The sequence below is a fragment of the Pituophis catenifer genome, unplaced genomic scaffold (assembly GCF_029215685.1).
Source record: "Pituophis catenifer annectens isolate HBS135680 unplaced genomic scaffold, rPitCat1.0.hap2 SCAF_4, whole genome shotgun sequence".
Taxonomy (NCBI): domain Eukaryota; kingdom Metazoa; phylum Chordata; class Lepidosauria; order Squamata; family Colubridae; genus Pituophis; species Pituophis catenifer.
Genome location: NW_027256884.1, coordinates 73,039,969 through 73,060,790, shown reverse-complemented (window position 1 = coordinate 73,060,790; position 20,822 = coordinate 73,039,969). Strand labels below are relative to the sequence as shown.

Sequence of the window (20,822 nt, the reverse complement as noted above, 5' to 3'; positions counted from 1 at the left end):
CTGGGCTGGATAATTCATGGTTTCCATAATATCCTTATGTGGTCTCTAGAACCTCCTTTTATTGAGTGGCCCAAATGTAGCATTTTCTCCAGCATTAAACCGCCCCCCCCCCCTCCAGTTTTTCTCTCCAGCTCCGATGGTTAAAATATTTAATTTACTTTATTTCCCTCCAGACATTATTATTTTTAGTATAACAGTACTAATGCAATAGCTTTATTTGAAGTGTTCAAACTATAGCATATGTATTGCTGAGTGGCCATTGTTACTTTCATTTCCATTTGTTATCTTTACATGAGATCCATGAACCCAAATGCCATATAACAGCACTAAGTCTCTGTTTTCTTTCTTTGTTCAGGTTATGATCATTGGAAGGGGCAGGTATTAAATTCAAATGAACTTCATGAACTATATGAAGGACTGAAACTGAACAATGTGAATCATTATGACTATGTACTTACTGGTAAAGTATCTACTGCTTTGTTTTTTGTAACAGTTTAGTTACAATGATTAAAAAACTAGAAAGATTTAAACTGGAATAAAATTGATCAATCTTATTAAATTAACATTTAAGTGGGATAAAGGCAAAAAGGGTCCCTTATTTAGAGAGGGAGTGCATGATCATAAATAGCTTTAACTGTACACTTTCTCTCTATCGGTCATTAATTTGATTTCACCTCCTTGCAAAAAGTACAATAGTTTTAAATTTCCTTTTTATTCATGTTCCTTTCTGTAGTGACTAGTCCTGTTTTAAAACTTGCTAGATGAAATTGATTTATATATTGATTTATTTAACTTCTACAAGATAAAGGGTGTTTTTAAACCTATAAGATAACAGGAAAATGTAATCATGCAAGTCTGGAATCATAACCCATAAAGGATTGCCATGAAGGGCAATTGACATTTTTTCCCTTTTTTGGTTTCCATGAAATTTTTGGATATAAATGAATGAGACTGCCCTGTTTCCTGTGGTGGAAATGAATTTTCAGCATAAACATACTTTTTATTTTGGAGATGTTTCTGTTATTTTCCTTGAGGAAAATGTAAGTGAGCAAAATACAAGAATAACTTCACAGAAATTTTGCAAGGTGACTGTTTTCATTTCCTGTGGCTAACCAGCTAAATAATTTCTTAAGCTTTCCAAATACTACAACTCTCTAGCTGGGGTTGATAAGCATTAGAATCCCCCAGTATAATGAAGAGCCACAGAAGATTCTTTAGCATTTAAGAATTTCCCTACCTTAATAAAATTTAAAGAATACCCTACCTTACAAAGTTACATGTTTTTTAAATTTTATCAAGAATTTTTACCTCCAATTGTTGATTTGTCTTTCTTGAAAGTATGTATCATTTCAGGTCGATTTGAAAATAGTGCCTTTATTTTTTGGTTACTATGTGCAACTGGATTGCTTTGGTAGCTGATCTTAATGAAGCAAAACAATTCAAAAATTAATACTTCTGTTCAGTTATAATAAAATATATATTATTAATGTATATTCAATACCAAAGTTTAGGCAGTGTGACTAGTATTATGAGATAAACCCAGGAACAAAAATACAGCACCCAGCACACAGAGCCTTTAGATAATTAACAGTGGTTTTATCTACAGCTAAATATATACAGACTTATACGTGGTAAATACCTTATCATATAGCTACTGACACAAGGAGAGCAATGGGATACACGACGAGAAAGAACATGAGGAGAAGGGAGATGCCCTCTAATGGCTTACCTTATATAGGCAGCTTCTTACCCAGCTTCTTAAAGTGGCAGTAACCCTGCTGCCTCATTCCCATTGCATCAGCTTCCGGTTGCCTCCACTTACAACCTCTCATCAGCTTACAGCAATTAAACCTGACAAGTTCTTAAGTGAACTCAATATGGGTATGGCAGAACAGATATGTAATTGCATCCATATGAACTGATTGCACTTGTAGATTAATTCTGGTGGAACTGGGATAGAAATAGTGTGTCCATCCTAGCTTTTTTTTTTATCTCTTGGTGGGTTTCATTACCATAAATCATAGTATATTTCTAGACTGACTTCAACGTACAATGTTACATTGATTCCTGTCCTTCCTTCATGGCTATATCTACTCCATATTGGGGGGGAGGTGATCCAGCCCAACATCATTCCATTAGGATGGTCCCCAGTTCCTAGTGCTCTTATTTAACATCTACATGAAATCATACAGTGAGATCCATCAGTCAGTATGAGATCAGATATCATCAATATGCTAATGATACTTAGTTATGGATCTTTATCCTTAGTTGACCAAGTAATGCCGTCTAGGTTCTTTCCCAGTGTCAGGAGTCTGTGGGGGTCTGAATGGGAAATAATAGTTTTTAGCTCAGACCTAGCAAGGATGAGTGGCTGTGGGTTTTGGGACCTGGAAATTATTCACCTTTGGTTCTAGATGAAGTTTACACTTCCCAAACCAAAAGTAGTTCAGGAAGGCTTTGGCATCAAGCTAGAAACTGTGACTCCAAGCAAATATCTAGCAAGAACTTGCATTGCTCACTTCAACCAGCTTGTTCCTCTATCACTTTACCTCTAATGTTGCCCTTCTCTAGATTAGTGGTCTTCTGCTCAGAATCACAACATTGGCACAGCAAAAAGTCAAAGCTATAGAATATTTGTATATTTATTCATGTACAATACTGAAAAGAATGTATTATTAGAATCATGGAATGCTTCTGGCCTACAACTCTTTGTTCTTTTTTTCTTGTTTATATTACATATGTACTGAAACAGCTACTATTCATTATGAATGTTCAGGTTTTGCCTCCCATTATCAGCTCATAGGCTGGTAAATTCAAAATGAAGGTTGCACAGTGCACAATACTGTAAAAGTTTTCCTTGTACCATCTAATACAAATAGAATAAAAATAAAATATTTTTACAAAAATCTTTTTATAAAAATAAAGAATAGCCACTTCTCTCTATTTCTTATAGTAAATTGTGTTATAATTCTCACCAGTCTTTCTTATAATGTATATTGTAGATGCATACTTAATTTGAATTAAAGAGGAATCTATTTTAATATCTTTTTCCAATATAGCCATAGATAATTTGTCTTGTGTTTCTATATTGGTTCATTGTAATATGCATATATCATGAACTTTATCTGAAAGAAAAAAGTAAATCATATTGGTTGATAGTTTGGGAAAAATTTTGGGTAAATAATTAGCCACAATCGTAAACTCTCAAAGATTATCACTAGCCATGTTAATCTCAAAGCAATAGTTTAAGTTTACTTAAATAGTTAAGTAAAAGGTATAAAGGTCATTCTGGTATATATGCTTTGGTTTAATGCAACATTTGTCTTTAATTTAGCCAAGGCAGAAAAGCTGGTCACATCTACTTTATTCAGAACAGGGGTAAAACAATCTTACCACTAAAAGGGTAGGGGAAGGATCCAAAAGTAGAATGCCATGCTCAAAGCTCTGGTAGAGTGAAAAAGAAGGGTTATCTTCTTTTTTCTTTTTTTTAAATACCATTTATTTATTTATTTATTTATTTATTTATTTATTTATTATTATTTATTATTTATTATTCGTATTACTATGCCGCCCACTCTCCGAGGACTCTGGGCGGCTTACACCAAAGACAGTATACTAAATAGCATATTGCCCCCAACAATCTGGGTCCTCATTTTACCCACCTTGAAGAATGGAAGGCTGAGTCAACCTTGAGCCGGTGAGATTTGATCCGCTGATCTGCTGAACTAGCAGTCAGCTGAAGTAGCTGCAGTACTGCACTCTATGTCTCATCTTTACCATTTGTTTACAGTTGTCTGTTTTTTTTCTAAGAAAAAGGTTAACTGTCTGATTTGTTTAACAATGTAAAGGAAACAGATATAATAATCATACATAAATAATTAAGAGTACCTTAGTTTCTGAACTGAGAAAAAATGCCTTGGTTTTTTTTGGTGAAAGCCAGACATCTTTGCCATCGGTAAATTTTCTATCTTCCACACCTGGACTAACTGGGTGAATCAAGATAAAAATAAAAATATTATTGCTGGCACTATATTATTCACACCAACAAAGAAATCAGCATGATTCAGCTAATCCATACATGAGCTGGCCAAAAGGCTATTCTGCTGCTTGGGGTGCAAGACTATATTGGCTTTCCACCAAAGAAAAAAATGTACATGGGAAGACAGCTTGGAGGCTTGTTATGAGAATATATATAGATACCGTGTTTCCACGAAAATAAGACCCTGTCTTATATTTTTTTTGAATCCCGAAACAAGGGCTTGGCCTTATTTTTTTGGGGGGGGTTCTTATTATTTTGGGGCACAATTTGGGGGTGGCAGTGGGGAGGGGAGGGGGAGAAGCGAGGTGCAGGAAGCCCTGCCATGCCCAGCGAGAGAAGAGACGGCAAGAATCACAGCTGCTTTTGCAGCCAATTGAGGCAAGAGAAATGGTGAAGGGGAACCAGGTAGACAAGATGCCGGGCATTGAGGGTTCTCAACTTCTCATGAAGAAAAAAAATCTCACGAAGTTGGAAGGTGTTTTTACCGTAGTCCCATAGAATACTTTTCTTGCCCTGTGTGTGACAGTGAAGAACAGAGCTGGAAAGCCAGTTAGTGAAGGGATGTGGCTGCCTTGGGAAGTTTGGGGGGGGGTGAGGGACCTGTGTGTGTGTTGTGTAGAGGGGGGGGGACGGAGAGAATGTTGCTGCCAGCCCTGGATAACTCTCCAAGATTGGATCGGATCTCTCTCTCTCTCTCTCTCTCTCTCTCTCTCTCTCTCTCTCTCTCTCTCTCTCTCTCTCTCTCTCTCTACACACACACACACACACACACACACCGTTGTTTCTTTGGGATCACAGCACAGATGGCCCTTCCAGGATTGCAAGGCTGAAGGCTTGGGATGGAGCATTTGGGGGATGTGTGTCTGTGCTGCAATCCCAAGTAAAGAAAGATCGGCAGGAAAAGGAGGAGGAGGCCGGCAGCTGGGGAGGTGCTCTGTAGATCTGGGCCGAGTTGCACAAACCTCGTTGGCTCAGCTGATCAGCGGGCAGCAATTAAGGGGCTGAACCTCCAGGAGGTGGCCGGGGAAGGGAAGCACTGCCTCCTGTGATGGCCACGCCCACCCCTTCACTAGGGCTTATTTTTGGGAGAGGACATATATTTATGACCACCCCAAAAATCAGGCTTGGCCTTATTTTCGGGACATGTCCTATTTTCGGGGAAACATGGTGTATATATAGTATCCCCAAATCTCAGAAAGTTTATGATGGTTCATAAAGGATCAGTCATTGAGATGTTTACTGTGGACACAGATTATAGTTTGTCATACTATTACAAATCCTGTATAATGAATATTGAAAGTTATATACATCCTTAAATTTCTACAAAAAATAAAATGTAAGGAATAAAAAGAGAAGGAAAAAATAGAGGAAGAGAAGTGCAAAGGAATAAAGGAAAATCAAAAAGCAATAGAAAAAGAGAAACTTCCAACTTTCTTCAATACAGTTACAAATATAAAAATGTTAATTTTTTGATTTAAAATTCAAAATTGGTATCCACATTGAAACAAAGCTAGACAAAAGTGGTTTATATAATCATAATTTCCCCTTCTTGATTTATCAAAGGCTATACCCGGGATAAATCATTCCTTGCAATGGTGGTTGATATTGTTCAAGAGCTGAAGCAACAAAACTCCAATCTGGTCTATGGTAAGTTTATGATACATAAGCAATTTATTTTATGTCAGCCTTCCCAGCCTTAATATGCCAACTAGGCATGATAGATATTATGACTAACAGCCCTGGAGAACACTAGGTTGAAGAAGGCTGCTATTCAGGTGTTTATGTTAGAAGAAATTAGTATTAGTCATCTTGACTTACAACTAAGTTTGGAGATAAAGGAAAATTGTACTTCTTAATTACAGTTCACATATATTTCAATTACAGTTCAAAAAAACACATTCACTTAGAATGCCTTCAAAATGTGATTCCGCAGATTTTGAAGAAAATGGTAGTAATTGAAGAGAAGTAGTCCAGCTTCTCTTCAAGAAGCCATTACTGAATCCAGTGGAACTGGGTAATTTGGCAGAACTGGTTAATCCAGCTCTAGAGATTTTCCCCATTGTTTCCAGGCAAGATTGCACTCCATTAATCAGAGCCAGTTTGCAATTTGGGCTCATGGCTTCTACTTGAGGAACAAGTGGCAACTGCAACTCAGAGGGCCTTTGAGTAACAACTCCATATTTTTTGCCAATTGAATTTCTGGATCAGGAAACCCAATTTATGGTCACTCTTGTCTTTTATCATCTCCTGATTGGATGTTGCAATGTGCTCTCATGGACTACACTTGAAGATCAACCAGAAACTGCAAATGCTCCAGAATTTGGTGGTACTGGTAGTAATAGATGTGCCTTGATCTGCCCACATTACATCGTTGGTTCTCAATAGATATTTGGGTGCCATTCAAGATACTTGTTATTATCTATAAAGACTTACATGACATAGGATTTGGTTACTTTCAGCACTGCTTCTACCCTGTGGTCTCTAAATGTCACACTAGGTACACAGAATGGGCATGCCCCAGATCCCTTCTCTGAAGCAGTATCATCTAATGGGACATAAGCTATGTGCCTTCTCTATTACTACAATCCCATCCCACATTCCGAGGATTGGATCCTGTTGGCCCTCCCTAGAACCATGAAGACCTGGCTAGTCTCTTGTGCTCTGAACCAGGATGGTAGATGAGCCCATTGTGTGATGTGTGTACAAAATAAGTTTTTATCACTAATCTCAATTATGTATTAATTATTTTGTATTAATTAATTATGACTTTAATTTTGTTTGGATTTTTTGGGGGGGTTTGCATTGCATTTATTCTTTTTTAAGTTTTATTAAGTTTTATTTTGTACTAGAGTACAAAATATTGTACTCTATTATTTTATTTCTGTCTAGAGTACAAAATTGTGAGAGGGATGGCCTTATAATTCTTTTAAATTAATAATTCAATATATCTCCATCACATTAATAACACTACTGAAAACTGTCCATAGGCTTCAAAAAGATACATGGGTTATATAAGAAGGCTCAAAAGCACTACAGACTAAGTTGGATTTGTAATGTTATCTGGAACTTGAGATAAACCTGTTAAATTACTATCTATTTTTAACTGCTATTTGCTCATGAATATAGAACAGAAAGCAAAACAATAACCTTATCTGATGTTACAAGAGACAGCTACCTATTTATTACATACATTGTCTTATCTCTTCTAATATTAAAGAGGCAATTCATACCAGAATGTAAAGAGAATTTGAATACAGCACTCATTGAGAAGCTTGTACCACACGTAGCTATTACCTGCTGTCCTTGAGTTTTCAAATAAGGCTGTGTTGGATCAAATTATTATTATTTCTTTTGAAGAAGTAACACATTCTATCATGCTAAAACAGTCTTTCACAATCAATTTTCCTCTAGTTATAATGAACTGCTAAGTTTCCTCCAACTGTCATTAGCCAGGGAACAATAGCTCAAATCTATGATAGGCTGTTAGACTGGGAAAAGTTGTTATAGGGCATTGGACTGTTCCTGCTGTTGTTCTGGTCATTTAGATGGTCCGAGCTTGAGAAGTGTTTCTCTGATATTTTAAGATAGACACACTACTTGTGATTTTGCTTGATTTCTTATGGACACTGTAAAAATGCACAAATGACCATTCACACTTTGTGGAGAGAGAAAAGTTCTCCGAGAATGGACTCCAAGTCCAAAAGCGTGGAAGAATAAACCTCCCAGTGATCAACTCAGATTGGCTTCTGCCTCAAATGATCATTTTCTATTTTTTTTTTGGTATTGCTTTTACAGAGATCCACTTCTCAGCACAGGACAGGAACAATTTTTTAAAGCAATGAATACCACTATCATGTCATTTATCATGTTATTTAATGTGATACTATTGTCATTATAGAAGATCTCACTTACATCCCATTTCTGTACACTACTGGAAGTAGCATTGGAATTTGAAACAAGACTGATAGAGTTTTGTTTTAATTGTTACTAATTTTAAAGCATCCTTATGTGCTCCTACATGTTCCCTTCTTATGATTAAGTTTTAACTTTCTTTTGTAGTGTGTGATCCTGTGATGGGTGACAAATGGAGCGGGGAAGGCTATATGGTTGGTAATCCATTATGAATTTGGCCCATCTTTATAAACAAATGTGTTATGCCAAAGTAACTACACTTTGCAACATATTGTATGTTTTAGGCATAATAAACCTTACAGTATACAGCATTCATCAGAAATTATTAGGACAATCCCCCATACATGTATTTCCATACTTATTCTAAAACAAATCAGTGTCAGTTTTCTGTGAAAAATATACCTAGGCATCTTCTATTTCTTCAGAACATTGCTTAAGACTAAACTGCTTTTGAACAGAAAGCTAATCCCAAATTTTCATGAATGGACAGAAGAATGAGACTGCTTGAAGCATGGCTGCATAATGAGTGCTTCCATGAAAATCTATTTATTGAAAGTGGCTTGTCAATGAATTTGAGTTATTTTCTTTGCCACTCTGACCTTTTTACAATTTTGCATTTTATTGTGTGGATGTGATGAGCAAATATCTAGAGTATTGTTACTATGCACCTCATAGCTATACAAATCATACATTTTTTTGCAAATATACATGAAAGAGCTGAACCATAGATACCTGAAGATTAGGAGACTGTATTGTACCTAGTTTGGAGCTTTTACAGCCTTATGTTGGGGATTGTCAACATTTGTTTTGACATTCCTTCACATGGAAACTTTCTAAATATACTTTACTTATGTGTGTTAGCTACCAGTTAATTGAGTGGAAGTGTTGCTGCATGTGTTTGTATTTGAACCCTTTTCACTTTCCTAGAATGAACTGCCTAACCTTCTAAAATTATTATAACTTCCTTTGTTTTACAGTATGTTCCAGAGGACCTCTTTCCAGTGTATAAGGATAATGTGGTACCTGTAGCAGATATAATAACACCAAATCAGTTTGAAGCTGAGTGAGTACTGTTACAAATTTTCCCAAAAAAATATTTTTTTTCATTGTTCAGCAATGAATAGCAACAACAAAAGATAATGATGATGATGAAGAAGAATAGGCTTAGGAGTTTTCTTGCCCTCTGAAAAATCAAACTTTAAAAAATGTATAAACTCAGTTGTTGATTTAAAAATAGTAAATTAGTGTCTCTTTAAAGGACACAAGTACATTTTTCTCTTCTTTTCTGGATAGTTTTTTTAAAACTATCGTGGGAAGGAAATTCAAAAATACTTTTATGGAGTAAAACTGTTAATCCTCTTACTTGCATTCAAGCTAAGATAAAAATAAATCTATTATGCATTTACTGTTCTTCAAAAAATGCATTTTTGAAAACTACTGTTGCCAGTTGCACAGTGTGTAAATAGTGCAATATGTAGATATATCCTTAATGGGATTGTTAACTAAGAAGATTGGGAGGATCTACTTTTTCATATAGATGCGAGTATTGGAATGTCTACATCAGTGGCTTCATTTTGGGACCAACATGTTTCAAAACATTTCATTCATCAAAAAGTGGCAAAATTACTTCAGAAGTAAATTATACCTGCTTTTGAGAGACACTTCAGCAGAATTCAACAGAATAAAGTTAAACTTGTTCTGAATTCCTGAAATAATTAACTCAGTGAAGAGGTTCAATCTCTGTTGGGAATTCTGCTCAAGTGCCTTTGAAGCTAAGGTAGCTGCAGAATCATTTTGAGTGGATAGCGATTCTGAACACAGGTGCAAAGGCTAAATGAGAAGGAATTAGAATCATACTTTGTGGAATTATGGTAAGCTTGTGGAGTTACTGATAGTTTCTTTAAAAAATCCATCTTGAGCTTCCATTAAATTAGGTTTTAGCCAGAGAATACCATACTTTGGCTTCAATAATACATCTATTGTATTGAATAGAATGGGACAAGAGAGTGGTTAAATAGATTGGTACAATTTTTTTTTACAAATTTTATCTCATTTAGCACTAAAAGAGATTTGATATTTTTCACCAAAATGTTCCATGAAAAACATGGAAATTATATTTCTAATGGGAAAAATAATGTTTAAAATTTTTATTTCCTTACTTTAGGTTACTTACTGGCAGGAAGATACACACTGAAAAAGAAGCAATAGAAGTAAGTGTGTTGGAAGCAAGGCTTCTCCTTCAGTGTTTTAACAGGATAAGCTACATCTCTTTTCTACTAAAATCCCACTATCCATTATACAGAAAATTATAAATTAGAAGTGACTGTGCTATCTGTCAGCAATAAATGAATTGGAGAATATCAGATTTGATCTCCAGCTGCTATGTAGTACTGCTCCTGGTGTTTATGCCAATTTTGTAGTAATGATATTTGAGCTCCTGTGATAAACAGATTCCACTTTACTACAGAGGTTACTTATGCTAGAACATTTCATTAAGGAAATATGTTAATACATCTATATTTTTTGTTTGGGGTATCTATTAATTTCACACCTTTAGCAGATAGTAAGACTCCTAGTTCCTGATAATTATTTTATCCTTCAAATTCCTGACAATCCACATATAAGACTTCCAAAATTATTGCATCAGCCACATGAAAAGGTGACAAGTAGAATATTTTGTTCTCAAGCTAATGCCTTGATGAAATTATACAGAAAGAACTCTGCATTTCCTGGTATTACTGTTGTTAACCTATTGCTATTAAGGAAGGGTATTTAAGGAATTAGGCTCTTTTGGGAAGTCAGTGTACTGTGGCTAGCTATTTCTTAGATTTGGTATTACCAGCCTTTTTCTAAGATACTTGGATTTCATCTTCCAGAATGCATCAACCATCATAACCACATTTTAGAATGTTGGGAGGTGAAGTCTGTGTAGTTTGATGGAGACCAAGTTGCAGAAGGCTTTGCTAAATCAAAATAAAATCAGTTGTATTATATGTTGTAGAGTGCATGATACTGTTTTCATGGCATAATCCTGCCAATAATGTATGTGGAAGTGCCATTGATATCAGTGACCATTGGATGTCCCGTCCTGTTATTATTGCTTCAAGATATGTAGGTTGGATTAAAGGCAGTGTATCTGATTCTTGCAGTAAAATATTTTGACATTAATTTTACTAATTATATTCTGTCAAAATGAAACTCTCATTCTAAGACAATATTATCAAATGTCAAATTAACTATTTTAGCTGCAGAAGTGAAAGGCCCAACTTTAGTAGCCTCAAGTTTAAGCTTTAGCTTGGCCACCTGTTAAAATCTCTATTGAAAAATTTTCCTTAACATATTGCTTTATTCTCATATAATATTATAGGATGTAGGAAAATCTACCAACTATAAAACAGGGTTGTTGTAAAGTCATCTCAGTCTTTTAATGTTCTATGTTAATTGGCTTTTAGGAGATGAACACTCATTTTGTGACAAGATATTAGTTGGAAAAGACAATTCAACATATTCTATAAAGCGAGCTCCAATTGCTTTGCAGGCTAGTTGGTATGAAGGACATAATCTTACCATCTCTGTCTCTACTTCCAAGTTCCTTTTACTATAACCAGAACCAAAACCAGTTTTAACTAATTCAGTTGCAGCTGCTTTCCTAAAGTCATTCTAGAAAATAGTCTCACATCAGCATAGCTGAAATGTTGGTTCTCAGAAGGAAAATGATGCTGCATTTTGCCATCGTGCTCTTTTGTTCAGATATTCTCATTTTTTCTGTTTCCTTGCAAAAAATATCTTTCTTTCTATTAGTGCCATAGATCTACTGACTGAAAAAAACAGATCTAAGAGATTTATACATGCCTGCATGCACTGAAGCAGTTTATTGCCAGAGCGATTTGACCTCTCATAAGGATAGTTTTAAATAACTGAAGCTGTGAAAAAAAAATTTCTTTGTATTATATTTTATATTAAAAGGCATGCAGTTTAGACACTTATGTCCCAAGAAGCATAGTCACCATCTCACAAAACACACATATTAATACTAACATATTTCCCCTCATATATTTGGAAAGGTAATGGATATGCTCCACAATATGGGACCAGAAACGGTTGTAATCACCAGCTCAGACCTTCAGGCACCTTCAGGAAACGATTATCTGATTGCGTTAGGAAGCCAAAGGAGAAGTATGTTTTATTTTTAATCAATCATCTTTCCTATTGTTAGAGCATTTACAGGTAGCTTGACACTTACCTATTTTTTCCCATTTCTGTATAAAGTAATTAAAACAAAGCTTTGTTTTCAGTTACTATTCAAATGTATAAAGCACTAATTGCAGAAACATACAAATAAATATTTAAGCTGCAATCCTGTCTCACTTGAGAGTATGGACTTTTGAATTAAATAGAGTTTGTTTTTGAGCAGGTATCACTTAATATGAGTCAGTGATTTTCTGCTTAATAGAACATTGCTTTGTTGTTGCAATAATGCTATATAAAATAATCTTATATACAACATGGAGGAAGACTACAGATCATGGAATGATTATAACTTTGCCCTCTTCAATAATAGTGGTGATGCCAATTATATTCAAGAGATATATTAGGCAATTTAAAAAAATAATATTTTATGTTCTGATAAGCAATTTGCATTCTTTTAATGCTGATTTGTTTAAAATGGGTGGGATTCACCATTCCATTCTCTAGCTCTCACTCCTTTTAAAATAATTGGTTATATTGTATACCGTTAGTATTTACTAAAGGAAGTCAAACTGTTCAGGTGCTGAATCACTTTATAAATGGACTTATGTGAGTTAGATACATCGCCCACATCATGCAGAAGCTGCACAGGATCTAAAATGCCAATTACACAGAATTCCATATCATACGTAGCTGTATATTCTACAGGGTGAAGGAAAACACTGTGAATGAAACAGCTTTTCAGATGTGTTGACTCATTGGAGCAGGTTATCACAGTTCAAAAGGTGTAATTGAGCGAACAGAAAGTAACTAATTTCACTTGTAAACTTTTCATTCCACATTTTCCAAGAGATTCCAAGTTTTCATTGAAAGAAAAGGCATACGTGCCTAAAGATTGCGGGGGGGGGATCCTTAATTTTTCAAAGTCCACTAGCCCAATTCAGTGTCAAAGTCCAATACTTTATTTTTTTTCTTGTGCTCCCATGGAATTGCAACATGCACCCAATATTGTTCATAACTTGTTCACTATCAGTGCATCTAAATTTGGGCTCTGATTTACTGTAATTTATGACAAAGCCATGCTAAGATGTACTGTTCTATATGATTACATAACTGAGAAAAATATAACTAACATGTAATAATACCTTATTAGCTACAGCAGATGGCACTATAGTGACACAAAGGATCCGAATAGAATCTCCCAAAGTAGATGCTGTCTTTGTTGGAACAGGAGACCTATTTGCTGCTATGCTCTTGGCTTGGACTCACAAACACCCAGACAATTTTAAGGTATGGATTGATTTTTGTTTTCATTTCTTCTCTGTATCAGTTACAGAAAAAAATATTTGCATGGTTCTCAACAGGATCAAGAGATTAGGCAAAATAAGGCTATATATTAGGTTAGTAAAAGTCTGGATGGCCATAAAAAAATTCTAAAATAAAGTGAGAGCCTTATCTGGAAATGATGCTAAGGTTCTGTTTTAACATAATTAGAGTGATAATGGACAAACTTTGGATGTTAAACCACAATCTATAGTTTTACCCACCAAAGAAAAAAACATAACAAACCAACTTCTGTCAGGCTTAGTATGGTGTGTCATTCAGGACAGCATTTCTATAATAGGGAAATAGTTTAAAAAGTAAAACACTTTGATTTGTATTTTGTATCCAATTTAAATAATTATTTAAACTGTAAATCAATATTCAATGTGGTCAGAATCAGTGAAATGGTAATATCGTAAAACTTTCCCCCCCCCTTTTTACAATTGCAGATGGCCTGTGAAAAGACAGTATCTGCAATGCAACATGTTTTGCAAAGGACCATCAAGAGTGCAAAGGGTAGGTCAATTTTACAATGATTCTTCAATGATTTATTTATTTATTTAGCATATGGTTCTACATCCAGTATATTCAATTATTATTAGAAGGTTTACTAAAAAGTATCATTGCTGAGTGAATGAGCATGTGATTTGTTCAAGTCCCCAGTTCAGTTTCCTTTACCTCTAGTTGAGAGGATCAAGTGGTCAGATAATAATGAGGCAACTAGACTTCTGTGCTGACTTAATGGTTATATTCATATAACATAGTAACTCATGGTATACCTTATGGTTTGTTGAATTATGAGTTTGAACAACACATTAATCATACAGACAAAACTCACACAAGGAGCTAATTATCACATTTAGCCTAATCTGTTATGTAAATCCAATAAATTGCTGAGTCCCATTATGACTCCCACTAAGCCATAATATGATTTGGTGTGGGGGGGGAGGGACATTATATAATGTGAGAATCCACTCATATATTGGTTTACATTATGTGTAAAACAAACCACCATTACTTCTTCAGCAATAGTGACAACAATATTATGTAACAACCCAACCAAAATAACAGTCAAGTTTATATGCAAGTGTCCTTGCAGTTCTGATTAAATTAATCCATTGTTTAATATGCTACAGATAGTTTCCAAACTTCTGGGGAAAAGTAATTTAACTTTTGATAAATCTGTCTGTTTGATCTTTAAAATTTGTTGGATCCAGTTACTTCCTGAACTGCCTTAATTTGGGCCACAATTTGTAGCTTTATCATTAGAAACAGGAAGAAAAAGTATGATGCTCTATTTCCAGCCAAAGTGATGCTGGGATGGAGAAAGTTGCCCCATTTACAGAAAATTGTTCTGATTATGAATATTGGCCACAAGATGGATTGGCATGGTGCTGAATAACTTATACTAGAGAGAAATACTAGAGAGAAAACTGCAGATGTTTTTTAGTCTGCTTTTCATTGTAAAGCAACTTCAAAGTACAAATAAGTAAACCATAAAATGCACTTTTCAATGTATGAAATTAAAACAACAAAACAAAAAAAAGATAGCAATAATTCTGACACACACACACACACACACACATATACTACTTCACTAAAACACAAATACAAATTGGGTTTGTTATGTGGGTGACTCATTTTATGACCATCATGATTTACGACCGAAACGGACAGGCTCCACTTTGATCATAGGTCTACCTGTAAATAAATTGTTAATATCTTCCAACAGTCAGAGCAGACTAGATTTATTTCCCAGAGACAGGCATTCAAAGATTTGGGGTCATCACAAAAAAAACCCCTGCGTATCCAAGACTTACAGATTTCACAATTCTTATTAATGTTCTATATATTAAAACTTCATGCACTGATCTTAAAACTGTAGTAGAAGGACAGTAACGTTTATTGATGATGGGAGAGTTGTAGATCTAGGAGAACTGAGATTTTCTGCTGTGCTGTTTTATATTAATATTAAATTTCCATGGTATTGTGTTTTTTGTTTGTTTTCTTTTAAGACCAAGCTGGAGAAGGAAACAAACCTAATTCAGCCCAGCTGGAACTGAGGATGGTCCAAAGCAAAAAGAACATAGAAAATCCAGAGATAATAATAACTGCTACTGTGTTATAAAGGTTGTGTATCTCCTAACAACGCACAATGTATTGATGTCCTCATTTTCTTTCCTGTAAATTGTGATGTTTGCCTTAGATCTGTGACAGAAACCTGACTTCCATGAAATAGTGCCCAGCATAGATGAGATCCACTACCAAGCACATGTGCTGGCCTTGCTTGAATTAAGAAGAGAAAAAAAGTTAGGTGTGTATTACAGCTCCCTCCCAGGTATGAAAACGGCTGTCAAATTAATTTAATCTCATTATAAAACCTGGGTATAAGCACACAAGGTTTCCTGCCTTGCCAAAGATTTCAAGACTGCATTTTTAGTGAACTGATTGACTGGAGTATATAAACTGTGGTAAAGTGTCATGTGCCAATTAAGTAGTTTACCATTTCCCTTAAATGAAGAGGTTTGGTAGCCTGCTAAAATATTCAGTACCTCAACTGTTCTGGAGCATAAGAGAGGTTCAGGCAACATAAGGGGATGGGTGGGTGGGTTTTTAGGTACCGTACACAGGCCTTGGAGGTATAACATGTCTGAACCATTCGCATCTGTGAATAAATTCAAGATTCCACTGTCCAGAGGTGCTAATACTTTACTATCAAACTATTAAAAATATCCCATGTCTTATTTTTATTTAGAAAGAAATGATGATGTGTAGAATATAATGGTAATTCTACCTCTGATAGAATAGGCTTGATTCAATTTTATCAGCATTTTCCTTAATCAATACTTACTGTGAAATCTGAGTATCCCAGTTCATCTTCTGACAACTAGGAGTGACGTGAAAGGCTATGTGTTACATATTAAGACCAATTCACTGTTTATTGCTGCGGATGAGGGTATTCCTGCTCTATGAATGGAGAATTAAATTAAAGCACCATCTAATAAATCAGTTACACCAGAGGCAGAGTTTTAATACACTAAGCATTGCTGTTGTAGTTTCTATCCCTTTCAAAAACATAGCACACTGTCTGGAAAAGAACATAGATTTTTCTGGGAGTTTAATGCCCATTAATATTGATTAACCAGTACAGACCAATCTCATGAATTTACAGTTATTAATGTTTTACTCTAAAATAATTAAGTTGTACATTGCATGAAATGTAAACATGCCTAAATACTTTGGAAGTCAGTAGAGTACAGGACTTCTTTCACATGCAATCTCTTCAAATATACTGGTGTAGGTTTTCATGGCCAGTATCTGTTGTGATGTGTTGGGCTTCAGGGTTTAGTGATGGTGGCCTAGACAGACAACAGATTTTCTGATGTTTCACTGGTGACTGTGGTTGTAGCCATCTTTGCCTCTGAAGGTACCAGCCACAGTTGCCAACTAAGCATTAGGAACCTGTTGTCTAAATCTCAGTCATTGAACTCTGAAGCCCTACACTGCCCAATCTCTTTGAAATTACTAAATTAGCTTTGATTCTCTTTATCTATTAGGCTTAAGATCATGCACAGTTAATTTTAAATTTTAAGTCTCATTTCTTTGCCCCCATTGTTGATTTTTCCATAAGTAATATGGAACAGATAAAACAGGGTATCATATCAATCCACGATCCTTCTTTACAGGTAACCAGGGTATTTTCATTATTTCTATTAAATATCCTTTTCTTGGGACATCTTTGAAACTCAGATTCTTGCAAAAGTGCTGTCATTAACATGTGAAACTCTTGAACCAACCTGTGAATTCCATTCTTAGAATCTTAAAGACTTATTAACTTTCATTTATTAAAAATATTTAAATGATCTAACCTTCATACATCTGAAGGGTTTTTTCTTTCTTTCTCCAAAGTGGTCTTCAGCATCAAACAAGTTTTTCACTTGTGGCCTGTTTTAGGGCTAGGGCAATATAAGACCTTCTCTGTCTTCTGGAATAGCCTTTCACTAATGTGTAGGCATTAATGTCTTTGCTAAGCATGACATGAGCAAGGGCGGTAAATAGTAACACCTACGTCTTGCCTGTGGAAAGAATTAAAATATAAACAACACTAGCACATCATTGATTGCTTTCATAAACTACATTGGCCAAATATTGCCTACATGCCCTGTCCCAGCCTTTTGATATGCAATCATAGCATCTGTATTTGAAGGCAAAAGACATTTTGAACCACTTCCTAGACACTACACTATTTTGGAAGCCATGTTTGCTTCTCTTACTAGAAAATGACAGTATAAGCCCTTTTTCATAGTTTCAAGCATTCCTTTAGATGAATCAACTTCATCTTGGTAAAATTCTGATTTCAGGTTTTCAGGTCAAAGCACAAGAGATTCCGACACTATCTCCCAAATCACTGTATCATCCAGATATAACTTGACTGGATACCTGGTTTGCTATAGAAATACCACCTTTAAAAGTTTTATTTAATAGTTTAGACCAATGGAACTATTTTTTTTCCTTTGTCTCTTTTTCAGAATGTTCACTTTGAATAAGAACTTCTTTCACTTACTCTTTTTAATTGTTGGAGGCAAAATACAAACATGATTCCTGTTAAAACATATTTAACAAATCTGAGAGAAATACATTCCCTTTAAGATTAAATCGAAAGGCAAACTCTGTATCTGAAAAAGTGTTTCTCTTGTTGAAATATGGAAAAATTCTATAATTGACTGAAATTTGCAGTCATTTTTCTATTGTTTTCTATTGTTACAGTTTCCATGAAATAACCTTTAAGCAGTTAAAATGTAGGAAATCTGACAATCTATTACCGCATGAGATTCCTGCCAACAGAACCAAACAAAGCAGTTATGTTAACAATTGCCATTCTAACTTTTTTTAAAAATGCAATATCAGTATTGGATACTGATTGGATTGAATCCCTAGGTAGGGATTCACTGCCCTTCCTAGATCCAACATAGTATTTGGACTAGGGGAATATAGTTTTGGGAAAAAAATACCTGAGTACAGAGACTTTACATCTGTTAAGCTTATCTGGACATTTAAAAGAATATAGAACATATCAAGGATTAAAGTTGCATTCTACTTATATCACTACTCACAATTTGGGGAAATTTGAAAATTGATAATCATCATTCTTGCCCTGTGCTCTTGGTAGGTGAATTAGTGCCATAATATTCCTAAATCTGGGGCAACCTATATTGAGACTCATCATCTTTCATAGAAAAATAGATATTTAAAGCTGCAATAATAAAAAAAATATGCTACCAGTTGAACTGGTAATTTTCTAGGAGAATTAGGCTTTTACAAAATTAGCTCTCTTGTCATAAGTTAACCAGTATGTATTAACTCAAACTGAGCATTTGGAATTTGGGTTGTTTTTTTTTTTTTTAGATAAATGAGAATCATTTTATTTTTAAAGAAAAAGTGAATGTTTATTCAATGCAGAATTTTAATTATGTCAAACCTTTTCAAATGCCTTCTCTTGTAGAATAATCACCAAGCCAGTACAACTGTAACCTTAGCCAGGCATCCAGCTAGTCTGGAGAACAGCAAAATATTCCTTTTGGAGGAAAGAAAAGATCCCTTCAAATTCAACCTTCATCTTCATTATATAATAAATTTTATATATTACTTTAAAATGATGTATTTTAATACTAAATATTATTTATCTGTATTTTTAATTCTGTGCTGGCTAATTTTAATCATTCCCCTAATTTTGAGGAAAATTGAGCAAACATTGTTGCTCCTGCTATAGACATTGATTCTTATGTTTGAGACTCAACAGGAAGTCACTAAAGAAAAGGAAATATAAAAGTTCAGTGTTATCAAGAACATTGGTAGTTGCTGAGATTTTTAATTGCTTTACATTATCTGATTATATATACAGTAAATCAACATATTGCATAGAACAGTGATTCGGTTTTCCTATGACTGTTTTTTCTTTTAGCAACCAGTTCCAAATACTTTTGGAATCAGAAGTACACAAAGCTACTAACAAATACTTCATATATTGGCATATTCATTTAAAGGAAAGAACATTTCATAGAGTAGTTGTCCTACTTACAGGCCCATCCATGTCATTTTTATCCTCAACTGAGTTTCAATATATATATATACTACAGATGACTGTTCCCCGAGTATACATGTCGGGCACCAGCACTATCCTCACACATCTGCTTTTATCTGGAATGAGATATAAGGAAAGAAGATGCTGGCAGTATTCAATCATCTCTCTGTGTTCATTTTTTCCCCAAAGAGCAGTGAAATGGATCAGATGAGAGGCAAGGATTTACTATAGCATAGGTGGGTTTGAGTAACACATAGGCATCAAAATTTCTAAATAAGGCCTGCAGAATGCTACTTCTTTTAAAATGTTGAGCTCTCACATGGAATCTTACCATTCTTTTGTGGGAACTCAGGATGAGATAATTGTATATTATTTTGGCATTACAAAAATGCAGTTTTGGCATTTTCACTATTGTGTGAGATTGTATAATGATAACCACCATTTCTAAAGGTTACCAGTCCCTGTCATAAACCATAGCAAAATCACTGGCTGAATAATACAAACAATAAAGTGGTTTCTTGGCTTGGCTTTAGCCATTTTCCTAAAGTGTGAACCTAATTATGTTTTTCAGCATCAGCAACTTAAGATACTTTAATGCAAGGAACTAGACTCATTCTCTCTCTCTCTCTCTCTCTCTCTCTCTCTCTCTCTCCCTCCCTCCCTCCCTCTCTACACACACACACACACACACACACACACACACACACACACACACGGAAAGACATATGGATACAAAGCTGATCTGGACTAACTGATCTGGCCTAGCTGGATAAGAAACATGTTGGATCTAAAAAAGTTAAATAGTGTGTATTTTAATACTGGCAGAAGTATAACCATATTGACATATAACACTCAGTTGAATAACTACTACTACCATACTTTTTAATAGTTGTTTTAACAAAAATGAATGGTGGTGATAATTTCTTGCTCATATGCATCCCACTTTTGGCAAGGACCATTTCAGTATATCTATGAAACTAATTTTTATTAATATGGTTTGAATTGTTTGTGATTCAGAAGAAGCTAATTATGTTCTTAAAAAACGTGTAACTGAATTCTAACATGCTTAGATTTTAAACAAAATGGCTTCAGAAGATGACAATGTTGTGCACAGAAATCAATAGCGGGGAAATAGTTAAGCAATTAATTATCTTCCTGAAGTTATTTTTTTCTTTAAAATATACTGAGTGGGGAACCTCGACTACATTTGCACATACTGTAATCTTTTACTAGCTCCCCAGCAGGACCAAAATTCATATAAAATGAAGCTTAAATTAA

At 34.8% G+C, this 20,822-nt stretch overlaps 1 protein-coding gene across 3 annotated transcripts in view; it reads left to right on the top strand.

Annotated features, from left to right (window-relative positions):
• PDXK (pyridoxal kinase) overlaps positions 1-20,822 on the top strand; it is a 69,169-nt gene that overhangs the window by 26,186 nt on the left and 22,161 nt on the right. The window contains exons 3-12 of one of the 3 annotated variants that reach the window (XR_011600378.1): positions 356-460; positions 5,603-5,686; positions 8,099-8,145; positions 8,929-9,014; positions 10,116-10,161; positions 12,016-12,127; positions 13,293-13,429; positions 13,912-13,978; positions 15,669-15,776; positions 18,966-19,005. Coding sequence is in view for 1 of the 3 variants with exons in the window: in XM_070943475.1 (XP_070799576.1) it covers positions 356-460; positions 5,603-5,686; positions 8,099-8,145; positions 8,929-9,014; positions 10,116-10,161; positions 12,016-12,127; positions 13,293-13,429; positions 13,912-13,978; positions 15,478-15,590 (797 nt within the window). In the remaining 2 variants the exon portion in view is untranslated. The other 2 variants (XR_011600377.1, XM_070943475.1) reach the window with 2 other exon arrangements.